We start from the raw sequence: 26,182 nt of genomic DNA, 5'->3' as shown, positions 1-26,182 counted from the left end.
GCTGGAGGGGTCCATTATTGCTGATGGGGTATATTGTTGCTGGGGCGGTCTATTGTTGCTTGGGGGAGTATTTTGCTGCAGAAGGGTCTATTGTTGCTGGACAGGGATTTGTTATTGCTTGGGGGTCTATTGTTGCTGGTTGCAGGGGATCCATTTTACTGCTTTTCCTGTTATCATTAACAAATTCTGTACAAACTACTTAGCACTACAGAATGATACTTGGTTCTGTATTCTCTAAAAGGGGCGGTAGTGGGAGGTGGGTAGGGGGAGGAACCAAGGGATGGTGTTCGGAGGAGGGTAGGGGGAAGAACCAAAGGATAGTGGTCAGAGAAGGGTAGGGGGAGGAACCAAGGGATGGTGCTCGGAGGTGGGTCAGGGGAGGAACCAAGGGATGGTGCTCGGAGGATGGTAGGGGGATGAACCAAGGGATGGTGCTCGGAGGAGGGTAGGGGGAGGAACCAAGGGATGGTGCTTGAATAAGTGTAGGGGGAGGAACCAAGGGATAGTGCTCGGAGGAAGGTAGGGGGAGGAACCAAGGGATAGTGCTCGGAGGAAGGTAGGGGGAGGAACCAAGGGATGGTGATCAGAGGAGTGTAGGTGGAGGAACCAAGGGATGGTGCTTGAATAAGTGTAGGGGGAGGAACCAAGGGATAGTGCTTGGAGGTGGGTAGGGGGAGGAACCAAGGGATGATGGTCGGAGGAGGGTAAGGCAAGGAACCAAGGGATGGTGCTCGGAGGTGGGTAGGGGGAGGAACCAAGGGATGGTGCTCAGAGGTAGGGGGGGCAACGGGGCAATTTGTGCCGAGAAATTTGTTGCCGGCCGAGCGGGTGACATAGCGGGCGGCAAAGCGGGTGACATAGCGGACGGCTCCACGGGCGGGTGACATAGCGGGCGGCAGAGTGGGCGACATAGCGGGCGGCTCCGCGGGCGGCTCCGCGGGCGGGTGACATAGCGGTCAGTTACGATAGCGGGCGGGCGGCTCGGTTTGTGGGCGGGCCGGGCTGCCAGGTGGCTCGGAGGTGGGTGAGGGGCGAAAATAAGCAGTGACTAGGAAGGGGGGGTATCTGCATCTTTTTTCTGAAAGAGCCCTGTGTAAGGGGTTATGTGAATGAATGCCAGGGTCTCATATCTTACAGGACATTAGCGGCCATTGCTCCACTGAGTAGATAGGTTGGCATGGCGGTAACAACGCCCATGACAATAATACCTATAAGCTGATGCATTTTCTTTGAACTCCAAGGATAGCTCACTCATCCAGCTGAGAGGTACTTGGTAGGGACCAGGAAAGTACTTTGGTGTCCCATTTGATGCACATGTGCCCAGGCTGTGACACTGATTGGCAAGGGGGGCAACTAGTAGTTGTTTTGCCTCTGTAGTCCCTGAGGGATATAAGAAGCTGGTGAGCGATTCACTCCATGTGGAAATAAATGATCGGGTTTGGTTGGAGAGGCCATTCAACCAGTCAATATTGTGGACCTCCTGCCGATTGCTCAGTCCTACCTTTGAAGCCATTTTCCATGATGTATGTATTCTGCCGTCTGTCCATCGTACAGGTACCTAGTATAACAAACGAGACATAGAAGTCACTAGACAAAACATACTATAGACAAAAGATTGGATCAGTAAACCAATAACAAACATGTTTTCCGAAGAAAAGTTTAGGGAATTAAAGGTGAAATCCAGGAAACTTAAAGGGTAACTACACTTTCATGGGAGAAAAAATAACAATTAAAAATAAAATAATACCGCGTATACAATTGCTACACAAGTCAGATTGTAATTGAATGTTATTAACCACTTCAATACCGGAGCACTTAGACACCTTCCCGCCCAGGCCAATTTTCAGCTTTCAGCGCTGTTGCAATTTGAATGACAATTGCGCGGTCATACAACACTGTACCCAAACTAATTTTTTATCATTTTGTTCCCACAAATAGAGCTTTCTTTAGGTGGTATTTGATCACCTCTGCGGTTTTTATTTTTTGCGCAACAAATAAAAAAAGACTGAAAATTTTGAAAAAAAAACAAGTTTTTCTTTGTTTCTGTTAAATTTTTTTGTAAATAAGTATGTTTTCTTCTTCAATGACGAGCACTGATATGGCTGCACTGACGAGTTCTGATGGGCACCGATGAGGTGGCACCAATGAGGTGGCACTGATGAGGTGGTACCAATGAGGTGGCACTGATGAGGTGGCACTGACGGGCACTGATGATGGGCACTGATAGGCGGCACTGATGGGCACTGATAGGTGTCACTGATGGGCACTCATAGGTGGCACTGATGGGCACTCGTAGGTGGCATTGATTGGTACATATGGGTGGCACTGATGGGTACTTATGAGTGGCACTGATAGGTGGGCACTGATAGGCACAGACAGGTGGCACCGATGGGCACTAACAGTTGGCACTGATGACACTGATTGGTGACACTGAATAAACTGATTGGTGGCATTGCTGGGCAGACCTGAAACATAATAGTGCCAATCAGTGCCCATTTGTGGGCACTGATTGGCACAGATTGGGCACATGTGGATGGCCATGGGGTACATAACTGGCCATCCACATGTTGCCCTTTCCCTGGTGGTCCTAGTGGCGATCCCTGGTGGTCCAGTGTGGTGATCTGAGGGGGGGCTGCGCTGATAAACAATCAGGAGAGCCGCCGATCGGCTCTCCTCTACTCGCGTCTGTCAGATGCGAGTGAGGAAAAGCCGATCAACGGCTCTTCCTATTGACATTGTGATCAGCCGTGATTGGACACGGCTGATCACGAGGTAAAGAGCCTCCGCCGGAGGCTCTTTACCAAGATCGGTGGAGCGGTGTGTCGGGCACGTGGCGGCATGTTATCCTGCTGGACATCATATGACGCCCAGTCAGGACAACTGAACCACCGCCCGGCCGTCATCTGCTATGGGCCGGGTGGGAAGTGGTTAAAAATGACCTTTTCCTTTTCAATCTGCAGATCTGTAATTTGCTGTAAAATGCAATATGGCCACCTGGAGGCGTCTGTACACAGATGGTATACCTTGCCGAATGCATTAACTTAGTTATACGACGGTAGAGCGGCTCTCCTGTGCCAGATCATGTGCCTAGTACGTGATCAGGCACTTCCATGTTCGGGGCATGCGCACACCGTGGCTGTGCTGTGTTTAGACACAGCACAAGCTGAGCAGTGGGTAGCGGCCACTGGATGTCCGCCGGCACCCGCTGATCTGCGGGGAGAGACACAGAACTCTGCCTATGTAAACAAAGAGGAGCTCTGTTCTGTCAGCGGGGATGCAATGGACTTTCTGGCTAAGCACACATTTAACCCTTTAATCTCCCTAGATCAGGGGTGTCAAACTGAATTTCATCGTGGGCCGCATCAGCAGTGCGGTTGCCCTCAAAGGGCCGGTTGTATCTGGGTCGCACTACATACAGTACAGGGTGCAGAGTTCAGGACTACGTCAGGATTATGCTACGCACAGAGAGCAGGGGTGTACTACGTACAGACTGCATGGATCCAGGGTGTGTTACGTACAGAGTGCAGGGGTTCAGGGGTGCGCTACGTACAGAGGGCAGAGTTCAGGATTACGTCAGGATTATGTATGTACAGAGTGCAGGGTTCAGCAGTGCACTACATAGAGAGAGCAGGGTTCAGGAGTGCGCTGTGTACAGATTTCAGGATTACGCCAGGATTCTGCTACGTACGGAGTACAGGGGTTCAGGGTTGTGCTACGTACAGAGTTCAGGAGTAAGTCAGGATTATGCTACATATGGAGTGCAGGGGTTCAGGGGTGTGCTATGTACAGAGTGCAGGGGTTCAGGGGTGTGCTACGTACAGAGGGCAGAATTCAGGATTACGTCAGCATTATGCTATGCACAGAGTGTAGGGTTCAGCAGTGCGCTACGTACAGAGAGCAGGGTTCAGGGGTGCGCTGTGTACAGAGTTCAGGATTATGCTAGGATTATGCTACATACGGAGTGCAGGGGTTCAGGGGTGTGCTACGTACGCTGATAAACATCAATTTGAACAGAAATATACAGTAATAACAATAACAATCCCGATCCTTGGAGGCATTAACTAACCAACAACAGGTTTGCATCTGTGGAACCACTTAAAGGTCCTCAGTCGCAGTACACCGGCCCGAGGACAATCCCAAATTTCCACTGACACCTCTACTGCCAGAAATTCCCGGTTAACCCATTGTTAACTGGGATTAAACAGAGGACGCCATGGCTTAGATCAGCGATGGTGAACCTTGGCACTCCAGATGTTTTGGAACTACATTTCCCATGATGTTCAACTACATTGCAGAGTGCATGAGCATCATGGGAAATGTAGTTCCAAAACATCTGGGGTGCCAAGGTTCACCATCACGGACATAGATGGGGTCTTACTCTGATGTTACACAGTAAAATTTGGACGCCTCCAAAGACCCCAACCGCCCAGCCATCATGACTACCAACAAGTCTACCATCAACAGGATGGGAGGGTGGGAAGTTTCCTCGTCGCCCGTTGCCTCAAAGTGATTGCTGACCTTCAACATCCCGTCTTGACACTCTTGCTACCCCTCCCTAAACTTTAATACTAACCAATCAAGGTACACTATATTACCAAAAGTATTGGGACGCCTGCCTTTACACACACATGACCTTTAATGGCATCGCAGTCTTATAGGGCGTACACACGGTCGGACTTTGTTCGGACATTCCGACAACAAAATCCTAGGATTTTTTCCGACGGATGTTGGCTCAAACTTGTTTTGTCTATACACGGTCGCACAAAGTTGTCGGAATTTCCGATCGCCAACCACGCGGTCACGTACACCACGTACGACGAGACTAGAAAAGGCCGGTTCAGAAACAAGCGCGGCACCCTTTGGGCTCCTTTTGCTAATCTCGTGTTAGTAAAAGTTTGGTGAGAGACGATTCGCGCTTTTTCAGACTCGTGGCTTTCAGATCATTTTCTGCCGTTCAGTTTGTGCTTGTGGGTTTGTATCTGCTCTTCAGTGCGTGCAGTCAGTTCGTATCGGAGTTTTCTGTGCGATCTTGCCCGCTCGCTGCTGTTTTTCAGGTCGCTCTTCACAGGCCTTGCTGTTCTTCAGTGCGTTCTGTTACTTCGTTCTGAGCAGCCGACCGTTTTCTAGCCATGTTTCGTATGCGTACTCCTCGTAGAGTTCGTGCTGTGCGGGGGCTTGGTGTTGGGGTCCTGACCTTGACACAAGTCCAGTCCATGAACAGGGTGCGGAGGAGTTCATGGACCAAGAATTGGTTGCTCCAGCGTGACCAGTTCTCTCATATGCCTTTGCTCCGTGAGATCCGTGAGAATAATCCTGATGATTTCAGGAACTTTCTCAGGATGACGGACCCCGTATTTCACCGTCTGTTGGCTTCGCTGACCCCCTATATCAGCAGGCAGGATACCTGCATGAGGCAAGCCATCACTCCGGAGCAGAGGTTGGTCGCTACCCTGCGGTATTTGGCCACAGGGAGAAGTCTGCAGGACTTGAAGTTCTCGACAGGCATCTCCCCCCAGGCTCTGGGTATCATCATCCCAGAGACCTGTTCTGCCATCATCCAGGTCCTGCAGAAGGAGTATATGAAGGTAAGATTTTTATCCTTTTATATCACATTTTATTGTATTGAATGTTTGCTAATATACTGTATTGTATTTCTTTCCTCATTCCCTAATTACCATGCTTGTAATATGCTGTGAATGTCCCCTTTGTTCTCATGCATGCTGGATTTTTATGTAATTATTATTTTATGTCCTTCATACATATTTGCCCTTCACTAACCTCCCCAGCATGGTGTCTCCTGCCCTATATTCACCTCATGTAGTCACTTAACAATGTATTTTATCAGCTCCATAGTAGTGCTTTACCCCAAACACCCCCTAAAATGTTTGGAAATGTTATTTTTGATTTAAATTCAGGCAGAGGGCCAGAGGCTTTTTTTTGTGGTGTCCCCAAATAATTTTTAGTAACCCTCCCTCCCCCAACTGCTAAGTCAGCTGATCCCAATTCTCTATCTATCCTCAATCATCTATCTGCTGACTTTGCCAAACCCATACACACTATACCCACCTCTTTAGTGCTCAGATTTATGGATGAATTCCCCAAAGCATGTAGTGCAAGGGCCTGCCTGTATACTTTCCAATGGTACTGTTTAAAGTTTTTGTATCCTATTATTATCTTGATAGGTAATAGCAGAATGTCCAAATGTCCTCAAATGTGTACAGTGTGTATTTATATCTTTGTATTCAGACACTTCTTACCTGTCCAGTGGTCTGCCAATAGTGTAACTAAGGAGGGGCTGTTCCAAGTAATACCCTGTATTTAGGCATTCCTCTCCCAATGAAGTGAAGAGGGTTACCTGTCCAAGATTTCCACACACCCCCTATAATGTTAGAAATGGCCCATGAGAGGGGGGGGGGAGGGGGAATATGATAGGTGTACCTTATACTTTGGTGTTGTTAAATTCCCCTTAATAAATGCTATCTGGAGGTTGCCCCATAATGTTTGTGTATAATCTGCTTGCCATGTTTCAGAGTAAAAATAGTAATGTTTATTGTTTTTTCCTCAACAGTTTCCTTCCACGCCACAGGAATGGCAGACTGTGGCCTCCCACTTTGCCGAGCGGTGGGACTTTCCTAACTGCGGAGGGGCAATTGATGGGAAACACGTCCACATCGTCCCACCACCCAACTCGGGGTCGTACTATTATAATTACAAGGGGTTTAATAGTATAGTGATGTTGGCGGTGGTGTCAGCTAATTACGACTTCTTGTATGTGGACGTGGGGAAGAATGGCCGGATGTCCGATGGTGGAGTCATCGCCCAGACGGAGTTCTACAGGCATCTCCAGAATGGCAGCTTGGACTTGCCAGCTCCAGAGGACAATGTGGAAGAACTCCCATTTGTGTTCGTTGCTGATGAAGCATTTGCGCTGGGGGACCACCTGATGCGGCCATTCCCAATGAGGACCCTCAACCCGGAACAGAGGGTTTTTAATTACCGGCTGGCCAGAGCCCGAAGAGTGGTGGAGAACACATTTGGAATCCTGGCCAGCCGGTTCCGACTATTTCTGACACCCATCCATATGGCGGAGTATAAACTAAACCATATTATACTGGCATGCTGTGTTCTCCATAACTTTTTAAGGAAACATTCGGCCAACTATGCTGGCTCAGTTGGGCCTGAGACCGGAATCCTACATCAAACCACACTGACGGCGCTTGAAAGTGGCCGCCCTGGCTTGCCCTCCCTGAGTGCCCGTGATGTCCGGTTACGCTACCTGGAGTTCTTTGCGGGTAGGGGGGCTATCAATATGCCAGCAAATCTGTGAAGCCTTTTTATAATAAAAAAAAGAAAGAAATTCTTGGTGGACATTTACTGCTTGTGTTTGTTTTAGCTGACCCTGACAGAAATGTGTTGAGTCCAGAAAATGTCGTGATTGTGTAACCTTATTATACAAAGCACTGTTGGTGTTATTTCCTAAATGCAAAAACACATTTCACTACAAGTGCACTTGCAACTGCACTGAAACTGCACTCTAGTGCCAGGAGGATTTGCCCTTAGGAAATAACCCCCATTTTTGCAGAAAACAGCAATTACATCACCCTAAAAGTGTTGTATTGTAGTGTTGAGACAATAATCCACACATTCTTGAGTAAGCAACTTTTTTATACCTGCACAATCACATGTGCATTTACCAAAGGTTTTTAAAACAAACCAACATGTTTGTTGTATAACAATTATTGCAGTAGCATTATCAAAAATCGAAATGTCCATTTCAGATAAAACAGGCCTGTGTAAAACCAACAAGAAAGCCAAAAAACTTGAACTTACAAAGTTCACATTAGGTAAAACCTGAAGGCTATATCAGACATCAGTATTTAGGAACTGGGTTTGATATAGCGTTCAGATGGGGGGAAATCACCCCAGGAAAAGCCAAATTTGGAAGATGCACACCAATTTACGAATGTCAACATGTGCTATCTGCCATCAGGGGGGATCAAGGGACGTGTTTTGGGGGAGCAAGCCCTTCCTCAACGCTACTTTATAATTGAGGAAGGGGTTGCACCCCCAAAACGCGTCCATTGATCTCCCGTGATGGGCAGATAGCACATGTTGGCACACTGTGTACATCCTCCAAATTTGGCTTTTCAAAACATTGCAAAAAATTTTAAAAGATTGGACCACAATCCAAAAAGTGATTTTGTGGGATTTTAAATTCACCCCAAAACATCGATGATGTTATTATTTTTTTTAATAACATCATTGATTTTTTGCTGGATGTTTTGCAGTTCGACATTACACCCCATGATCTCCCCGATCAGGATCTGGGCACTTTCTGATGTGAAACGTTCTGGATCCCTCACATCATGATCACCTAAAAAGAGAGAAACAAAACAAAAACAGGTCTCAAAAATCTGCCACCATCCATCTCGTTTACCTGAGCCTGTGGTCGCAGACACTCACCTGTTGTGGTGCCAATCTCCACCACATCTTCTTCTTCCTCCTGCTCAGCTTGGGTTGGTGGTATTTCACCTTCTTCCAGAGGGGGGGGGGGGCTCTGGTCTCCTCGGATGAGGGGTGTCCTCCGAGTCTTTTCTCCCCTATGTCAAACAAAAATGGTATAATTAGCACACAGATATTTGATGGCAGAACTAGAAATAGGAAACATTGCTTGGAAGTGGGGTACAATTGTCTATTTTAGCCGAGTTCCAAGATGTATTTTTTTTATTGGCCTTTGTCAAGCTGCAATACTTTACCTGTTTAGTACAAGCTTCACAGATGGAGACCCCCCTATAGTATACACTGGAGCACCTGTGTGGCCCCCTAATAAAAATGGTGTTCATGTGTCCCACACTAGTGCTCCAGTGTCCAGATGTGAAAACAGCTGCTCAGTGTCCTCTCCTTACACACAATCTAGTTGGCATTTCATTCTAGTAACAAACCCATCTACACAAACAAATATTTGGCATCCAAGTAGGCCCAAAAAAAATGTGGGAAAATGCTAATGGCCTAAACAATGGTGTTTTAGAGGCCGAAAGAAAAATGTTTGATACGAACGAATAATGGGCCCATGAACATTAAAGTTGCCCTTTTAAACGTTACAATTAATAAAAGCATATGGAGCAGCACGAACGCAATAAAGACAGAAAGAATAGGAACACAGCACAACTACTTACTTTTTTGCAGCACTCTCCGGATCTTTCGGTACTGCTCTGGCTCTCTTAACTTCAGGTCCGACCACCGCTTCCTGAGCTGATCTTTCGATCTTCGTACCCCGAAATTCTTGTGAAGGCTTTTGACCACTTTTGCCATGATCTTTGCTTTTCTGATGTTGGGGTTGGGGTAAGGCCCATACTTTCCGTCATAGTCGGACTTCTTCATGATGTCGACCATCTCCAACATCTCCCCAAAGGACATATTTGTGGCCTTAAAATGTCTCCTTCTGGATCGGGACGTGTCCGGATCCGGGCTTTCCTCCTCCTCGTTGCTATAATTAGCACACACCTGCTCTAACTCCGCCATGTGTTCTTCACCCACTGCGCCGAACGAAAAGGGGCGGGGAATAGACTAGAAAGAACGTCAGGAGCGGGCGGAGTTACACGCATGCGCAGTGTGTATAAAGCGTAACACGCCTGCGTATTACGTACGATCTGTGAGCGGAGGAAGGAGCATTGGACGCGCCGATCGTAAGAACGAAGGTAAGAGACAAACTTGTGCCTATACTGCTTCTACATTGAAGCCTATATTGTAACAAGATTAGGAGAGTTTTTTCTGACATTAGGCTTTGTCTTGTGTTGTGTCTTGCAGTGAACATGGATATCTTACTGAAAGACAATGACTTCATGTCAGTATTCATAGATATCTTAAGGGAGCTGCCCTGTCTGTGGGAGATTAAACACCCCCATTTCAAGAACCAAGCAAAGAGGAAGGCAGCACTGGTGCAATTGTGTGAAATTGTGAAGCAGGTGATCCCCACGGCAGACATCACCTATTTAAAGATCTTCATTGGTGGCCTGAGGAGCACATATCTAAGGGAGCGCAAGAAAATCCTGGATTCACAGAGATCCGGAGCAGCAGATGACATCTATGTCCCCAGGATGTTGTACTACGACAGGCTGCATTTTCTGGCAGGCCAGACTGAACCCAGGCCATCCCTCTCCAGTCTTCCTTCCACGCTTCCTTCCCCCCCGGCTGAGGCTTCTGACGCCCAACCTGGGCCTTCCAGGCCACATGTGGAGGAGCCCAGATTGAGCCAGGTATAGCATTCCTCTAAATATTTCTGCTTGTCCAATCAATGATGTTAACTAGATGTTAGTTGGGAGTACTAATTTAGGATTGTGATTGATGATGCAAAACATTACAACCATGTCCCTTTTTCATACACAGGGAAGTCTCAGCCAGGAGGTGGCCGGGCCGAGCTGGCTGGCTGATCTGCAGGTCCCTGGCAGTAGGAGGAGTGCCCTAGAGGAGGCTACCGGAGGACTCTTTTGGAGGGCTACAGAGGTCCTGGGAGCACGACAGACCGTGGAGGAGGACATTGCTGCCGTCATTGCATATAAAATGCAGAGGATGGAGGAGGGCCAACAAGTCTTGTGTGAGGCGCTCATATTGGAGGCTCTTAACAAAGGTGTGAGGGGCCAAATGAGCTCAGACACACCTTTGCGATGGTCCTCCTCCTCCTCCTGCAGGTCCTCCTCCTCCTCCTTCTCCTCCAGGTCCTACTCCTCCTCCTGCCACATCTCCAACAGCACAACCACAGCCGGGAAGGAAGCGTGAAAGGAAGACCAGAAAGTGAGGACCCTGGATCCAGTCTGGTCGGCCAAAAGATGCAGCCTCTTGTGGTACCACAGCCTGGGGACACAGATGTCATCTGCTGCTATCCGGATCTCTGCAAATCCCGGACCAGACTGCCCTCCCTTACATATGGACTCCTCAGGCCACCAATTTTGATGTTCAAGAATTGATGTCTGCCGTGGGGGTCCCAGGCTTCGCTAATTTCTCTTGTTGAGCCAGTGTTGCCTTCCTCTTTGTTTGGTTCTGAGCCCTTAATAAAGGATTTTTGTTTTGAATTATACTCTCCTATGTGTTTTACTTCAAAAATGACAGTTGGTTTGTGAGGATTCAGGTACATTTCACATATACAATGTGAAATGAACAAGGGACACCAACAACAAACAATCTCCTTGAGATTAAATAATAAAAGATATCAATGGTGTTGGGGTAACTTGACACACAAAAACACACCCAAAAATATTCTGGAGTAAAAATAAAAATAACATTGAACAAAGATCAGCCTTGGAAAAAATCCAAACATTAAATAAAAAAAAAGGCTTAAAATCCCAAAAAAAAAAAAAATATTCTGTCAGATGTGACAACTAATAACAATATATTCAGGGAATCCCAATAAAAAAAACAAAATAAAACTTTGTGAGAAGTGTGTGTGAATATGAGCAGCAAACTACTTAATTCTTGTCACATTATAAAGAAGAAGAGAGTGCGCTGTATTAAACCATTTTTAAAATTGCAGCGTGACGAAAGTGCTGTATCCATTGCGAACGCTAAGTTTACCAGAACGAGCTGTTCCGTCTTGTAATTTCTTCTGAGCATGCGTGGCACTTTGGGCGTCGGAACAGGCCACACACGGTCGGAATTGACGCGATCGGATTTTGTTGTCGGAAAATTTTATTTCCTGCTCTCCAACTTTGTGTGTCGGAAAATCCAATGGAAAATGTCCGATGGAGCCTACACACGGTCGGAATTTCCGACAACACGCTCCGATCGGACATTTTCCATCGGAAAATCCGACTGTGTGTACGGGGCATTAGTCCGCAGGGTTCAATATTGAGTTGACTCACCCTTTGCAACTATATCAGCTTCAACTCTTCTGGAAAGGCTGTCCACAGAGTGTGTCTATGGGAATGTTTGGGATGAATTAGAGCGGAGATTGCGAGCCAGGCCTTCTCGTCCAACATCAGTGCCTGACCTCACAAATGCGCTTCTGGAAGAATGGTCAAACATTCCCATAGACACACTCCTAAACCTTGTAGACAGCCTTCCCAGAAGAGTTGAAGCTGTTATAGCTGCAAAGGGTGGGCCAACTCCATTTTGAACCCTATGGACTAAAGACTGGGATGCCATTAAAGTTTATGTGTGTGTGTGTATATATATATATATATATATATATATATATATATATATAGAGGCAGGCGTCCCAATACTTTTGGTAATATAGTGTATTTATGATCAGACTGTGATTTTTACCCTTATATTTAGTTGTATGAGACAGCACATCATTAACACTTTTACAAAATTTGCAAGGTCCTAGTATTCAAGAAATATTTTGGTACAGCAGTCTCAATTCCATTGTGGCTAAGCGCAAGCATTAGGAATTTTTTAACTAGATAAAATAATAAGTGCACAGAAATTATACTCCAATAAAAAAAAAAGAGGATGCTACTTAGATGACTTCATAATGAAGTAGATGTAGTCACAGTTTCCTTATGAACTTTCTTTGAATGTATAATTTGTAGTCTTCTGAATCAAACAGGGAAAAAGGTGATAAGAGAAGTGAGATGTTGATTACATGGACACCTCTATAAACTTTTATAGTACATTTACAAGCATTGGCAGATCTGCTAGGACAAACTCCACATCATAAAAAGGATGTAAATGGTTACATCACCGTGTGCTCTAATTCCCGGGAAGGAGAAGAACGAGGACGTGGAGGACGGTCACTGAAGTTCATTGAGGTGACATCATTGTGACTTTTGACCAGCTTTATGGAAACTTTATTTCCTGATCATAAGGTTGTTCTATATTGAATTATTTTCAGCACATTGTTCTCACAGAGTAGTATTGCCCAATCACATTAGAAGTCATTTATTGTTAGGACAAAGCAACATAAGACATGAAATGTGAGAAAGAAGACGTGTACAGTGCCTTGGAAAAGTATTCACCCCCCTTGGCTTTTTACCTATTTTGTTACATTACAGCCTTTAGTTCAATGTTTTTTTAAAATCTGAATTATATGTGATGGATCAGAACACAATAGTCTAATTTGTGAAGTAAAATTAGAAAAAATATATACATAAAACAATTTTTCAGAAATAAAAAACTGATAATTGGCATGTGCGTATGTATTCACCCCCTTTGTTATGAAGCCCATAAAAAGCTCTGGTGCAACCAATTACCTTCAGAAGTCACATAATTAGTGAAATGATGTCCACCTGTGTGCAATCTAAGTGTCACATGATCTGTCATTACATAGACACACCTTTTTGAAAGCCCCCAGAGGCTGCAACACCTAAGCAAGAGGCACCACTAACCAACAACTGCCATGAAGACCAAGGAACTCTCCAAACAAGTAAGGGACAATGTTGTTGAGAAGTAAAAAAATATCCAAATCTTTGATGATTCCCCAGGAGCACCATCAAATCTATTATAACCAAATGGAAAGAACACGGCACAACAGCAAACCTGCCAAGAGACGGCCGCACACCAAAACTCACGGACCGGGCAAGGAGGACATTAATCAGAGAGGAGCACAGAGACCTAAGGTAACCCTGGAGGAGCTGCAGAGTTCCACAGCAGAGACTGGAGTATCTGTACATAGGACGACAATAAGCCGTACGCTCCATAGAGTTGGGCTTTATGGCAGAGTGGCCAGAAGAAAGACATTACTTTCAGCAAAAAACAAAACGTCACATTTTGAGTTTGCGAAAAGGCATGTGGAAGACTCCCAAAATGTATGGAGGAAGGTGCTCTGGTCTGATGAGACTAAAATTGAACTTTTTGGCCATCAAAGAAAATGCTATGTCTGGGGCAAACCCAACACATCACATCACCCAGAAAATACCATACCCACAGTGAAACATGGTGGTGGCAGCATCATGCTGTGGGGATGTTTTTCAGCAGTCAGGACTGGGAAACTGGTCAGAGTTGAGGGAAAGATGGTGCTAAATACAGGGATATTCTTCAGCAAAACCCGTACCACTCTGTGTGTGATTTGAGGCTAGGACGGAGGTTCACCTTCCAGCAGGACAATGACCCCAAACACACAGCTAAAACACCACTTGAGTGGTTTAAGGGGAAACATTTTGGAATGGCCTAGTCAAAGCCCAGACCTCAATCCAATAGAAAATCTGTGGTCAGACTTAAAGATTGCTGTTCACAAGCGCTAACCATCCAACTTGAAGGAGCTGGAGCAGTTTTGCAAGGAGGAATGGGAAAAAATCCCAGTGATAAGATGTGGGAAGCTCATAGAGACTTATCCAAAGCGACTTGGAGCTGCGGTAGCCACAAAAGGTGGCTCTACAAAGTATTATGGAGGGGTGAATAGTTATGCACATTGACTTTTTCTGTTATTTTGTCCTATTTATTGTTTGTGTTACAATAAAAAAAAAAAATCTTCAGAGTTGTGGGCATGTTCTGTAAATTAAATGATGCAAATCCTCAAACAATCCATAATAATTCCAGGTTGTGGGGCAACAAAACACGAATAATGCCAAGAGGGGGTGAATACTTTTCCAAGGCAATGTAAGCCAGTAGGCTAGCCCTGTTGCCCAATGTGTCCGTTGGTACTTATCATGCAGCCTTCAGGTGCCAGCAGTGGGACTATTATATAGTTGATTAGGTCTCTAGTAGTCTAATGTAACATGTTCTAGTCTCTTGGAACTTTTTTCCAAGCTTCAACCACACTTGTATCATGTCCCAGTCTTTGACCATCGCCGTCAGTTGGCCAGCAACCTTTGACAACCTTCTGTAGCCTTAATAGTATGTGCGGCTGTCAGGACTCAGGTCTGAACCTAATACCTCTGCTGAGTCTGGTGGTTTCTCTTCTTGCTTAGCCACATTGGATGCTGGACAGCAGCCTGGACAATTCCTTTAATAAGCCCTGCCTTGAACCTTGTTTCTCTTGAACGTTGAACCCTTTGCTCCTCCTATTAACTTCCTAATTTAACCCTACCTTTGCATTTCCTGTTTGCAAGTTTATTGTGCTCACTCTAGCCAATATCTCGCTTTTGTCACTCCAGCTAGCATTCGTATCAAAGATACCACCATAGGCGTGCGCACATGGTGTGCGGAGTGTGCCTGGGCACACCCTAATCATCCATGCAGTGTTTGTGTAGCCCCAAGCTGGCTGTCTCCCGAGATCTGCCTGGGCTGCTGTGAAATGCTGCATCCAGATCCAAGCAATGTGTAGCCTGCGCTGAGACAGTATCACATTGGGCAGATATTGGGGCTTGTACGCTCAGTGTGTGACACTGTCATGTGTTCTAACTGCATGCAGGGAAAAGAGTAGCTGTCAAAATTCAGTGTTGATGTTGGGGGTGGGCGGGACCGAGCAGCATAGGATGGGGTTTGGGTGGGCAGCTACATGTATTTGGCTCCTCCCCTTTCTTAAGCAGCCCAATAATTGGCTGGTGTTCGAAAGCTGCTCAGACCCGCCCACCCCCGACATTACCGCTGGATTCTGACAGCTCCTCTCTCTCCCTGCATGCAGTTACAATACACGACAGTGTCACACACTGAGCGGATCTTACAAAGCCCCAATATCTGCTCAATGTAATCTCCTCTGTCAGTGCTTCCAATCAGTGCCACCTGTCAGTGCCAGTGCCGCTTGTCAGTGCCAGTCAGTGACAATCAGCGCCACCTGTCAGTGCCAATCAGTGCTTTCAATCAGTGTCACCAGTCAGTGCTACCTGTCAGTGCCAATCAATGCCGCCTTATAGTGCCAACCAATGCGACCCATCAGTGCCCATCAGTGCCACCTGTCAGTGCCAATCAGTGTCACATGTCAGTGCCAGTCAGTGCCACCTATCAGTGCCAATCAGTGCTTCCAATCAGTGCCACTTGTCAGTGCTGCCAATCAGTGCTTCCAATCAGTGCCACCTGTCAGTGCCCATCAGCACTGCCTATCAGTGCCAATTAGTGCTCATCAGTGCTGCCTATCAATGCCCATCAGTGCCACCTATCAGTGCTCATCAGTGTTGACAATAAGTGCTGCCTTTTAGTGCCCATCAGTGCTGACAATTAATGCCCATCAGTGCTGCCAATCAGTGCTACTAAATGCTGCCAATCAGTGCTACTAAATGCTGCCAATCAGTGCTACCTATTAGTGCCAATTAGTGCTGCCAATCAGTGCCGCCCAACAGTGCTGCAAATCAGTGCTTTCTATTAGTGCCAATCAATGCTGCCTATCAGTGCCAATCATTGCTGCCTATCAGTGCCACCAAGCAGTGCCTATTAGTGCCCATCAGTGCGGCCAATCAGTGTCCATCAGTGCCACCTATCAGTGGCCATCAGTGCTGTCAATCAGTGGTGACTATCAGTGGCACCTATTAGTGCTGCCAATCAGTGCCGCCTATCAGTGCCAATCAGTGTTGCCTGTCAGTGCCCATCAGTGCACTGCGTGCAGGGATGGGGAGATTAACTCAGCAGCAAGGCTAATTGTCCATGGGCGGCCGGCCTGGTTGGGCACAACTGAAATCTGTTGATGTTTATTAATACCACATGCCGATCTTTAGTATAATAGGTAATCACCTCACTACTATATACAATAAACTACTGAAGGTAAAATAAAAAAGTATCAGTAAAATGCTTGCCGCTAAGCACTGTTATGTGTTCACACACCACGGAAAAAAAAAGTGCAGCGCTAACATACTAATCAATAACTTAACAGTAATTGTGGAACCCTCTAATGTATGGAAATCTCAATAAACTTCAATATTACCACAATACCGGTCTCTGATACGTAACTTCACATATAATACACATCAAACTGAAATTAAGACATACTGTATAAAATTAAACTTAGCAGGGATGGTGGAAACCCCTCCTATAGATATTTGCTATACAGATTAACTTCAAGTGCAACAACTTTTTAGTTGGGAGGTTCCCACCATTATAGCACTTTGGAATTTTTATTTTTTAGATCGTTACACTTAATTTTATATGTTTTAGTTACTATTATAATGTGAATTTTTGCACTTGAAGGTGATTTTCCACCGCCCTTGCTCATCCATGTCTTTATGGACCTTGCTTTGTGCACTGGTATACAGTCATGTTGGAACAGGAAGGGGCCGTCCCCAAACTGTTCCCACAAAGTTGGGAGCATGAAATTGTCCCAAATGTCTTGGTATGCTGACGCCTTAAGAGTTCCCTTCACTGGAACTAAAGGGCCAAGCCCAACCCCTGAAAAACAACCCCCCACACCATAATCCCCCCCCTCCACCAAATGATTTGGACCAGTGCACAAAGCAAGGTCCATAAAGACATGGATGAGCGAGTTTGGCGTGGAGGAACTTGACTGGCCTGCACAGAGTCCTGACCTCAACCCGACAGAACACCTTTAGAATGAATTAGGATAGGGACTCTGAGCCAGGCCTTCTCATCCAACATCAGTGCCTGACCTCACAAAAGCGCTTCTGGAAGAATAGTTAAACATTCCCATAGACATTCCTAAACCTTGAGGACAGCCTTCCCAGAAGAGTTGAAGTTGTTCTAGTTGCAAAGGGTGGGCAAAAATCAATATTGAACCCTACGGACTAAGACTGGGATGCCATTAAAGTTCATGTGCGTGTAAAGGCAGGCGTCCCAATACGTTTGACAATATAGTGTGTATGTATATATATATATATATATATATATATATATATATATATATATATATATATACACATATATACACACAAACCTGTGTGTTTGAGCTTTGGGTGCACACCCTAATGCTGGGCACGCCTATGGCTACCACCCGTTACCTACCTTTGGCTTGTTTGCTGACTACGCTTCTCCTTGATCCCTACCTGCTATATCTACTACTGGACCCTGGCTTGCTTATCTCCTGGGGTGGTGACTCTGAGGACCACGACCTGATACTAACACACAGCAAAACCCATCCCCACCATTAGGAGCTCTGGTAAATACCAGTTAGACCCTGCACCTTGGGTGAGATGGCATCATCCTCCAGGGTGACCTGCTTCTGTACACATCCTGCGGATTGGTGGGAGCCTCTCTACTGTTATAGCTACTGGTCTCCGACCCTGACCCCTGACCTTGATAGTGTCCCTCCGGGGATGTAAGTTGGACCATTAATTCTCATCCAAACCGAGCAAGTGACAGGTGACTGACAGATGAGCCTGGGAGGAATTCGATCCTGCCTGTTCATGCAAACTCTATCTAATGTGTATGGCCAGTTCAAGGGTTCTTACTGATGGGCAGACCTCTAATAGTGGGATAATGAATAGGCTTCCTACATGGCGCGTTTCGGCCTCAAGCTTTTGCTGAAGGCCGAAACGCGTCAGTTTTTTGGATGAAGTTATTGCTGTAATAAATAAATATGGAGAAGCTGTCAAGTTGCCGGTATGTACTTTCTATGGATCTTTTGTGAGCTTAATTAGCCAGAACACGGACTACTCTACACTCCAACTATACTATATAGCGTTAGAGCTTGGGTGAGTTTTTCTATGGCTGGTACTCAACTGGCCTGGTAAAAATTGAGCTTGTTGCTCATGTTAATTACAGGAAGGTGATAATAAAACTGGAATTTTTTTCCCAAAATAGGTAACAACCCTAGAAAAGAGAAATCTGCTCGTCCTCACTGCATTGCCAGGATGATGTAATCTTCAATTTGACTTCGCTAACAAAGAGATACTAGATCCTTGTTAGAAATACTGTTCGGGGTGCCTTCATACCTCGAAGGACCAGTCATAATGGTACAAATAAATTCAGTTCACATCATCAGCATGGTGCAGTAGGATGCGATAGCTGAGCAGCCCTGGAGCACATAGAATGAGTGAGGCCCGGTACAATTATCCAGCACAGAGAGCCTCACCTTGAATTCTGCCTGGGGCTCATTTTATTAAACTTTCACATAGACTTCACAATAACTCAAAATATGAGCTCAACGAACATTTCTTATAGTTCTTCTTTAGGGTTAACTATTACCTATGTAGGCAGTTGCCTCCTTGTGGTGTGCTTCATGTAACTGTTTGCACTACCATAGCTCCTAACTGTCCCTGATTTCGAGGGACTGTCCCTCATTCAGAACAAAGTTCCTCTTTCTTCCTCATTTGTCCCTCATTTTGGTCTGATCCATAGAGTTGTATATAAGATGCACTACTTAGCTATCAAAAAGTGTTTCCCGGTGCTAAACCTTCCGCAAATCCAGTTTCTAAATGACTGCATTTGTAAATTCCCAAAGCCAGTATAAAGGAAAAGTAGTGGATAGAACGCACTTGTGGGTTTAACCAATCATTTTTTTTGTACAATTCTCTTTTAAGGTGGTGTAGCAGGGTGTGTATCCCATGCCACCATACAGTGCCTTGCAAAAGTATTCACCCCCCTTGGCATTTTTTGTGTTTTGTTGCCTCACAACCTGGAATTATTATGGATTGTTTGAGGTTTCGCATCATTTAATTTACAGAACATGCCCACAACTTTTAAGATGTTTTTTTTTTTTTTTTAATAGTGAAGTAAACAACAAATAGGACAAAACAACAGAAAAAGTCAATGTGCATAACTATCCACCCCCCTAAAGTCAATACTTTGTAGAGCCACCTTTTGCGGCTATCACAGTTCCAAGTCGCTTTGGATAAGTCTCTATGATCTTGCCACATCTTACCACTGGGATTTTTGCCCATTCCTCCTTGCAAAACTGCTCCAGCTCCTTCAAGTTGGATGGTTTGCACTTGTGAACAGCAATCTTTAAGTCTGACCACAGATTTTCTATTGGATTAAGGTCTGGGCTTTGACTAGGCCATTCCAACACATTTACATGTTTCACCTTAAAACACTCAAGTGTTGCTTTAGCAGTGTGTTTGGGGTCATTGTCCTGCTGGAAGGTGAACCTCCGTCCTAGCCTCAAATCACACACAGAGTGGTACAGGTTTTGCTCAAGAATATCCCTGTATTTAGCACCATCCATCTTTCCCTCAACTCTGACCAGTTTCCCAGTCCCGACTGCTGAAAAACATCCCCACAGCATGATGCTGCCACCACCATGTTTCACAGTGGGGATGGTGTTCTTTGGGTGATGTGATGTGTTGGGTTTGCGCCAGACATAGCTTTTTCTTTGATGGCCAAAAAGTTCTATTTTAGTCTCATCAGACCAGAGCACCTTCCTCCATACATTTTGGGAGTCTCCCACATGCCTTTTTGAAAAACTCAACAGGTGCCATTTTGTTCTTTGCTGAAAGTAATGTCTTTCTTCTGGCCACTCTGCCATAAAGCCCAACTCTATGGAGCGTACGGCTTGTTGTCGTCCTATGTACAGATACTCCAGTCTCTGCTGTGGAACTCTGCAGCTCCTCCAGGGTTACCTTAGGTCTCTGTGCTGCCTCTCTGATTAATGCCCTCCTTGCCCGGTCCGAGAGTTTTGGTGTGCGGCCGTCTCTTGGCAGGTTTGCTGTTGTGCCGTGTTCTTTCCATTTGGTTATGATAGATTTGATGGTGCTCCTAGGGATCATCAAAGATTTGGATATTTTTTTATAACCTAACCCTGACTTGTACTTCTCTACAACATTGTCCCTTACTTATTTGGAGAGTTCCTTGGTCTACATGGCAGTGTTTGGTTAGTGGTGCCTCTTGCTTAGGTGTTGCAGCCTCTGGGGCCTTTCAAAAAGGTGTGCATATGTAATGACAGATCATGTGACACTTAGATTGCACACAGGTGGACATCATTTCACTAATTATGTGACTTCTGAAGGTAATATCTATATTCAGACTGAGAAGAAGCAGTATATGACGAAAGCACTCAAGCAGAGTGTGGGAAGTTTCGTCACATTGGTGGCAGCAGTGGGATGCGTAAAACTGCCTCCAGCCACTCGCACAGCTATGGACCTCCCAGTTTTCCCAGTCATTGTAACCATCCTGGATTGCACCAAAGTAACAACTCAATATTGAACCCTACGGACTAAGACTGGGATGCCGTTAAAGTTCATGTGCGTGTAAAGGCAGGCGTCCCAATACTTTTGGTAATATAGTGTATCTATGGGACTGCTTATCTCTCTCAATTCAAACATCACAACTCTGATTTAGTGAAAATAATCTCTCTGGGCGGCTATTTTATTTCAACGTTTATTAATAAAATAGGATCAGTCATTGCAGAGAAAAAACATATATATATATATGGAAATGTATTGAAACACTATGATACAGTATGTATATAGAAATGTGAAAGCTGCATTTTTTAATATTTCAAATCAATCAATAGAATACGAAATATGTACAATATAGGTTTATTGTACCCCCTTCCCACCGAGCATTTGCATACTGTATATGCAGTCTAACTAAAGTGTGTCTGCTTCTGTGGGGCCTCCTATGTGTATGTACAGGGCTTTGTGCTGTCACCGACAGCTCTGGGTTTTGTACCAATGATCAGGAGCTGGGAAGACCTGATCTCGATCACATGGTCCCTGTGATAACCTGAGAGTGGTCAGTCACAGTACAGCCCACCCTTGTACTGCTTTTTTCCTCTTGAGAAAACTTACATTGTATCTCTTTCTCCTTGCTAGAGGAAGAAAATGTAAACAAAAAAATAATAATGTAGAATTAAAGAGGAACTGCAGTCTGTTCACATAATTTGTAATAAAAATATCTTTGCCATTCTGAAGCTTCCTTCCAACAACTTTGCACATTATTTTATATATACTGTGATTCTGTACTTGCCAAATATGCTGCAGAAATCTCCCTCCACTGAGTCTGGCTGCAGCCATTTTAACTGTGGGCAGCTGAAGCTGCTGCTTGTTCACTTCCTGGATTTACACAGAGGCACACCTTCAGCTCTGCAGCTCTCGTTGGCCCTCTTATGACTCATCCCCCCTCCCTTCCTGGCAAACTCTCACCAGAGTGATAGAAAGAGAGTTGTGCATGATGTCAAAAGCATAGGCTAATGAGCAGACAAGAAACAGGAAGTGGGCTGTATAAGGGATTTACTGGCAGAAAAAAATGTTTTACTATCCAAAGTTATAACAACAACAAGAGCAGAAGATTTAATAGATGGAAAGATGAAAGAAAATCACTGAAGTTCCACTTTAAGGTGATTGTAAACGATCACCTTGTAAAACAATCCATTCGGTTTGAAATAGAAATGAAAGGCAAAACACTTGTGTATAAGTGGTCCCATTACCTCTGTTCTCAGCTGCTTAAGAGCTGGGGGAGGAGAAACAGCAGCACACTGAGCTTCCCAGTGAATGGCTGTGCAGGAGGGGCGTGTTAGGACAAGTCTGATCATTGGAGGAGAGCAGGCCGAGCTCCCAGCTTAGCTAGAGAACTGACCACGCTGCACTCTCCTGCTTAGCGTGGTCAGTTTTTGAAAGGAAAGCAGAGGGACTGGTAGGAACACCAGGGATTTCACACAGAGGAAGCAATACAAAGAGGACAGGATACTCTCTCATACAATTACATGGTACATCAGGCACATATCAGGAATATGAACTGCTGGGGTAACAAACACTTACAAAGTGCTTCTAAAGGCTGAAAGTTTTGCATGAAGGTAAAACACCTTCTGTATGCATTGGCGTGACCCAGCACCCCCCCCCCCATCTTTACCCGAGCCCCCTCTGATTCAGCGATGTTCACGATAGCCTCGGCTGGATGGGGTGCAGTGTTAATTTCGTCGACTAAAACATTTTCGTCTACTAAATTAATACTACTTTAGTCGACTAAAATACGACTAAAACAATTGAGAAGACTAAAATACGACTAAAACTAAAATGCGTGCCGATGTCCTCACACCTGCCTGCTGCCATTCCTGAACAAGCTCTGCACTGGTGGTGCCCCCCCCCGCCGATCCCGCAGCTGAATAAACTGTAGGAGACGATCCTGGCGTTTGCTGGACTTTCTTGCAGCGGAATTATTTTTTATGGGATTAAGTTTAATTTTCATGGTAAAGAGGGACTTTGCCATTAATTGCAATTCATCTGATCGCTCTTCATAACATTCTGGAGTTTATGCAACTTGCCATCATAACAACTGAGGCAGCGGACTTTGTGAAAATTAAATATTTGTGTCATTCTCAAAACTTTTGGCCACGGCTGTAGGCAAAGGATGATTCTTAAAAAAAAAAAAAAAAATTCCCAAACTTCTCTTTTAAGATTTGTTCTACCTTCGTCATGAAGGGGTTAAAAAAAAAAAAAAAAACAGTCCAGTGATATAAAGACCTCTTGACACATCAATCTTATATTTTGTGTCCTTCTAATTTTTACTAAATGACACCAGAAAGCGGTAATTGATGACAACGGACCAGAAAGACGTAGCGAACATTTTATGACCGCACTGAGCCATAATGGGCCGTGACGGCAAATGATCGCTAATGTTGTGTAAAGGGGTTAGCAGCGTGCGGGAAAAAATTATAACAAAAGATTCCACTACTAGCAGAGAAGAGGATGATCATCCAGGAAAGTGTATTCTGATTTTGGAAAGTGCAAGCTAGTGAATACAGGAAAGTTTTGCTCACTTTGAAAGTGCAAGGGAAAGGAAATAAAAATATTTTTTTTAACCATTTCACCTCTCACACTTGTAACCCCCCCCCCCCTCCCCCAGACAAAAGCAGTTTCTACATTTCTGTTATAGACCAGTCTATTAGACATGTGCACTGCCCAAAAAATTTGTTAGTTTCCGATTCATTTGTTTTTTTTTTCATTTTTCGTGTCATTGGTTATGATCGAAATTCATAAAGTCGCAAATTCTAAAATTCATAAATTCTAAAATTCATAAATTCGGAAATTCGTAAATTCAAAAATTCGTAAATCCGAAAATTCGTAAATCCGAAAATTCGTAAATCCGAAAATTCGTAAATCCGAAAATAAGAAAGAAAATCCCAAAATTTGAAAAATTAACTAACAATAACTAACTATTAAATTATAGGTATTGGAGTTTCCTTTCAAATTTAGCTGTTAGTAAACGTAACGAATACAAATTTAAAAAAAAAAATAAAATTTTTATAAAATTTTTCATTTAGAGCCCCTGCACACTGGGGCGGGGGGCGGCGTCGGCGGTAAAACGCCGCTATTATTAGCGGCGTTTTACCGTCGGTATGCGGCCGCTAGCGGGGCGGTTTTACCCCCCGCTAGCGGCCGAGAAAGGGTTAAATACCACCGCAAAGCGCCTCTACAGAGGTGCTTTGCCGGCGGTATAGCCGCGCCGTCCCATTGATTTCAATGGGCAGGAGCGGTAAGGGAGCGGTATACACACCGCTCCTTCACCGCTCCGAAGATGCTGCTGGCAGGACTTTTTTTACCGTCCTGCCAGCGCATCGCTCCAGTGTGCAAGCCCTCGGGGCTTGCACACTGGATACACAGCAGCGGCACTTTCGGGGCGGTTTGCAGGCGCTATTATTAGCGCAATAGCGCCTGCAAACCGCCCCAGTGTGCAAGGGCTCTTACAACAAACCACACAATATTATACAAAAAATAAATGAGAAAGTAAACCATTATCTATATACTTCCATCCTTACTCCTCTATCTTAGGTCTTTTTCCCATTCATATAGATCAACTTCTATGCGATACATAAAACCAGCCAAACCACACCCACCCACACAAAACAAGACAAAACAAAACAAAAAGAAAAAGGGGAGGCAAGGGTGGGTTGGCGGGGGAGGCAGAAAGGGAGGGGGCAGGGAAGAGACTAGGCGATATAACCATGCAAAAGGTATGACCGCAATTCTAAAATTCACAAATTCTAAAAGTTGAAAATCCGAAAATAAGAAAGAAAATCCAAAAATTCGAAAAAGAATAACTAATAATAACTAACTATTAAATTATAGGTAATTATTGGAATTTCCTTTCAAATTTAGCTGTTAGTGAACGTAATGAATACGATTTTTTTTTTTGTAATTCAATTTTTATGAAATTTTTCATTTACAACAAACCACACAATATTATACAAAAAAATAAACGAGAAAGTAAACCATTATCTATATACTTCCATCCTCACTCCTCTATCTTAGGTCTTTTTCCCATTCATATAGATCAACTTCTATACGATATATAAAACCAGCCAAACCACACCCACCCATACAAAACAAGACAAAACGAAACAAAAAAAAGAAAAAGGGGAGGCGAGGGGGGGGGGGGGTTTGGCGGGAGAGGCGGAAAGGGAGGGGGCAGGGAGGAGACCAGACGATATAACCATGCAAAAGGCATAATTGCAATTCATAAATTCGTAAATTCTAAATTTCGTATATTTGAAAATTCGTAAATTCGAAAATTTTCGTAAATTCGAAAATTTTCGTAAATACGAAAATTTTCGTAAATTCGAAAATTTTCGTAAATTCGAAAATTTTAAAATAAGAAATAAAACCTGAAAATTTGAAAGAATAACTTAAAAAAAAAAAAAAAAAGAGGGAGGCGGGGGGAGGCGGAAAGGGAGGGGACAGGGAAGAGACCAGGCGATATAACCATGCAAAAGTTATGATCGCAATTCATAAATTCTAAAATTTGTAAATTCATAAATTCTAAAATTTGTAAATTCCGTAAATTTGAAAATCCAAAAATAAGAAAGAAAATCTGAAAATTCGAAATAACTAACTAATAATAACTAACTATTAAATTATAGGTACTGGAATTTCCTTTCAAATTTGGCTGTTAGTGAACGTAACGAACACGAATTATCTGAAATAATGAATTCTGCATCTAAACAAATGGAACGGAACAAATTAATAAGAAATAATAATAATACGTTTTTATTATTATTGTTATTTATTATTATTAATTTGTTCTGTTCTATTCATTTAGATGCAGAATTCATTATTTCGGGTAATTCGTATTCGTTACGTTCACTAACAGCCAAATTTGAAAGGAAATTCCAATACCTATCATTTAATAGTAAGTAATGTTTTTCAAATTTTCGGATTTTCGAATTTCCGCAAAAATTTGTTAAACGGATTTTCATTAATTCAGATATTTCTGAATTAACGCATTTGTCAAAACTCGTTAAAAAACGAATTTGGAACTAAACGAATTGCACATGTCTACTGTTTAGTCATCAATAACTTTGTCATTATTTAATATAACAAGATATCTTAAGATACATTAAGATAAGATACATATAGTGGGTATAATAAAGAATCAAGCCCTTTAAAATAAATCACATTTTCTTGCTTTGCAGCCTGAAATGAAGACGGACACAGTTTTTGTTTTATCCAGCTGTATTTAGGGCAACTTCACACCACATGCAGTCCAG

At 44.1% G+C, this 26,182-nt stretch overlaps 1 protein-coding gene across 5 annotated transcripts in view; it reads right to left on the bottom strand.

The window, feature by feature from the left end:
• Positions 1-26,182, bottom strand: part of MEGF11 (multiple EGF like domains 11) — an 838,162-nt gene that overhangs the window by 59,640 nt on the left and 752,340 nt on the right. For all 5 annotated transcript variants that reach the window (XM_073618306.1, XM_073618307.1, XM_073618309.1 and 2 more), the window contains one exon: positions 1,502-1,558. In XM_073618306.1, the coding sequence (XP_073474407.1) occupies positions 1,502-1,558 (57 nt within the window). The remainder of the gene's footprint in view (positions 1-1,501; positions 1,559-26,182) is intronic.

The sequence above is a fragment of the Aquarana catesbeiana genome, linkage group LG03, assembly GCF_042186555.1.
Source record: "Aquarana catesbeiana isolate 2022-GZ linkage group LG03, ASM4218655v1, whole genome shotgun sequence".
Classification (NCBI taxonomy): Eukaryota; Metazoa; Chordata; class Amphibia; order Anura; family Ranidae; genus Aquarana; species Aquarana catesbeiana.
The sequence above is the reverse complement of the archived record's forward strand: the minus strand, read 5'-3'. Positions and strand labels throughout refer to the sequence as shown.